The sequence below is a fragment of the Teleopsis dalmanni genome, chromosome 2, assembly GCF_002237135.1.
Source record: "Teleopsis dalmanni isolate 2A chromosome 2, ASM223713v2, whole genome shotgun sequence".
NCBI classification, from domain to species: Eukaryota; Metazoa; Arthropoda; class Insecta; order Diptera; family Diopsidae; genus Teleopsis; species Teleopsis dalmanni.
The window spans coordinates 187,156,566-187,160,283 of record NC_051847.1 but is presented as its reverse complement, the minus strand read 5'-3'; the positions used below and the strand labels follow the sequence as shown (position 1 = coordinate 187,160,283).

Sequence of the window (3,718 nt, the reverse complement as noted above, 5' to 3'; positions counted from 1 at the left end):
AAAACTTTTGTTTGATTTTAACATCAGTTATGACGGTAGTGACTATTTTACTTAATAGAAACAATTGTATTTAATAGGGAGGTTTCGAATAGTACTGAATTGAAACAACAAAAATTATTATTATTTAAAACTTTTTTTATTACTATCATATTTAATCAGCTCAATATTACTCTAATCTGGGTTTCCGGTCATAGGGAAATTTTCGGCAATTGCAAAGCAGACGTGTTAGTCAGACGGGGTGTTTCAGGAAATCTTTAGGAATACCTGAACAATATGGGCATATCACTGACATCATATAAATCGCCACTGAGTTCTTTCTGTCTTGAACTTTTTAATGAAAAATGGGAGGATTTAACAATATATAGGCATCTGTATTTGATCCCGATCTATTTAAAAGCAATCTAATACTCGCATTGAGGTGCCTCGGGGATACAGAATATAAGCAATATTTTTTTTACTCGAAACATATTAAATTTTTAAAAATAAATAACGTAAGTAAGTTTTTTAATGAGGATCACATAACTGTAATGTGCACGGAAATACTTTAAGTTTGATCTCTTAGAGACAGTAATAAAAATTTAAAATTCAAGTTTTAATTTATCTTCTAACTTATTCTAACCGATCACCTATTTTTATGCAAGAAACTACGGTACTAAATGCAAAACTTCTGGCTGAAGGAGTAACGCGTTCTTGAACCTCTTTTATATATTTCTTGCCTTAGCTTATCAAATTCCGTTTTTATAGGTGTTATATGCAGATCACTGTGTATATATTCTTTCCTTGTTTTCACAATGGGATACCAGTGATAAATCTTTATGTTTTGGATTGAGTCCTTTATATTTCTATGTTAGAATGTATGCTAAATAGAACATTTATATTAGAATATAAATTACATTGAATACAGACAAAATTCTTGTGTTAAAGGAGAAGGTATCGACCGGGATCGGTAACGCTATCTTGAGAACTTCAGCATTTATGGTGAATTTATTGAAATGACAGATTTCAACATAGTTTGAGGTAAGACATCTAAACTTAATAAACTTGATGTGGTTGAATTTTGCATATTTTATGTATAAGACTTTTATGTATGGGACTTTGTCAAAGCTTTGTTTCACATCATAAAAAACAACAGAGTCATATTCTTTGATTTCAAATGCAAGTCTAATTTCATTTGTTTATTCTATGAATCCGTTTGAGAGTCTCCTAATTTTCGCTGAAGACAAACTAATCAGATGGCATGAGTTCTTGATCATCGAGATAGGGTTTCCTTTCAATAGAATAGGTTTTCGATTTTTTGAAATACGACAATTGATTGATAGGAGGTAGGTAATGTATAAACCTTTCGTACCATGAATACATTCGGTTATGTTAGGTTGGGAAGGCGCGTGCTGATAGTTATCAGCACTTCCACTCGGAGGCACATATTGCTCATTTGGATGTCTTGAAAGATCATGCTGGGAGATTGAACACTGTGACTTGATGCAAAAAATTTCCTCTTCTTTCTCATTAACTTCTAGTAAAGCATAAGGTCTCAACTGTTGTTTGTCTCTTATCATATTCGTATATATAAATTTCCTCTTCTTTCTCATTAACTTCTAGTAAAGCATAAGGTCTCAACTGTTGTTTGTCTCTTATCATATTCGTATATATAAATTATACTTATATATTTATACTTATACTTATATTGACTTCAGTTTGAGTTCGACTATGTATATATATAGAGACCATAGAGAAATATAATAGTGTTGTGACAATGAGTCATGCCATAACTTTTGTTAAAACGTTAAATAAAAGGCTTGGAGCAGTACTGTTAGAAAACATTTAATAAAAGTTTGATTGAATATAATCAGTTACCTTATATATCAACTAAGAATATCTTACGCATGAGCTTTTTGTGTTCATGATGGTTGTTTTCTCGAAATCATATATATATGATATGACCAAAGAATTGATAAGATTTCAAATATTTTTAAGTAATTTTACAAGTTTTGACATTTTTAAGTTTTCTGTCCCTATATTCGTTGTTTTTTTAAAAGCCTAATGGCCTTAACAGGATCCATCTTAAAAGTCTAATTTCAACGTAATCATTCAAATTGAATGAAGATATTTTACTTCATTTTGTCAGATTCACAAACACAAATTGAATATTAAGTTTTCAAATAGCAAACAACTTACGAGCCATAATTGAAATGTTGAAAACAACTTAATTGCAGTTCAAAAAGCAAAATTAAAAACATCGAATTAGTAACTTAAATTGAAAAGCAAATTAAATTTATTAAACTTTAATTGAAGAAAATTACGAAATTACTTAAGAGCATCAAATTGAAACTGGCCTGCAAATGAACTTCAAATTTTGCATATGCAACTACACATATTGCCTTGTAATTTCATATATCCTGGCAAGTCCTTGCGTTGTTTGTTACATAGAGCGTACTTATTCGACTGCCTAGCCATTAGCATTGAGTTACGGAAATCAAATGTCGAATTAGAAAATTAAGATAAAGTGGCAAACTTGAATATATTTGATTTACAGATATTTGATTTAAAATGAAAATTAAGCAAAAAAGCATTTGAAGCTTAAGTTTCAAACCCAACACTAAACTAAACTTCAAATATTTCAACGCATAAACACACAAATAAATATTTGCGATTTTGCACAAAAGCACTCGGGAAGGTCCTTAGTGAAGTCCTTGAAAAGCTGTCCATTTCTGTATACCAATAAAAAATTGCCATTAGAGAAACTGAGTGTCTTCACAAATGTATTGCTTTGTATGCCTTCACGGCTATTTCATACCTTGCAGCCTTTTGGGGCAAATCTTGCGTTGTACGCAGGCTGTGTAGAGCAACCAAGTCTAAAATACTGCAGGATAACGTGTTGCATGGGGATTGCATTTTGTGTTCAATTAGTGCGTTGAGGTGTACACGGTTTTGTAAAATGCCTTCGAGTCTAATTAATTACAGCTTGCAACCGAAAATGTTGCACGTTATTATCATGCATTCAGATGCACTCACATGCATCCGCATGCATTGCGTTGCCCATTCAAATGGGCACAGAACGAAGTTGCTTATACGCTGTGCATCATTCACGCCCGCCAACAGTTGGCCATCTAACCTCTGACACAACATTAGCATTACCTAAAACTTGCCACAACTGTTGGTTCCTAAGCGAAATAAGTCTGCAAAGTGCCAATGGCGGTCAGTGCGCAAACATGTCTGCCTTGGCCGTTAATGTTAATATTTTGTAACGGAACGGAACGCAAATGTTTTGGAGGCATAATGCAAAGGATATACAAATACGTGAATACGTGACTTGGTATAGTTGCATATATGAAAGGGTTTAAGAATTTCTAGTATGCAAATGTAGTCAGTTCTCTATACACAAGTGTAAATAAAATTTCTCAATCTGTCATTGAAATATTAAAAAATTTTAGCAAATGAATAGTAAATCGTAAAAAAAATATACATACAGTGAAAGCTCTATTAAATGAACGTTCTCATAAATGGATTTTTCTCTAAAATGTGAAATGTTGCTCGTCCTTAGCTCAGTCTAATATATAAATCAAATAGAATTGTCAGATCTTTTGGAAGCCTTTTAAAACATCTTTTACTGTATTAGAAAAAAGAAATTTAAAAATTCTTTAATAATTTAATTAAATTTATTTAAATGATTGCAACTGATTTAAGTGTTTAGCTTAGTTGTTTATATTTTATTTCTTAG

At 31.5% G+C, this 3,718-nt stretch overlaps 1 protein-coding gene across 1 annotated transcript in view; it reads left to right on the top strand.

Moving 5' to 3' along the window:
- Positions 1-3,044: 3,044 nt before the first annotated feature.
- The window catches only part of LOC119676383, a 2,760-nt gene continuing 2,086 nt past the window's right edge, over positions 3,045-3,718 (top strand). Inside the window, exon 1 of the mRNA XM_038087620.1 lies at positions 3,045-3,195. Coding sequence (XP_037943548.1) covers positions 3,045-3,195 — 151 coding nt within the window. The remainder of the gene's footprint in view (positions 3,196-3,718) is intronic.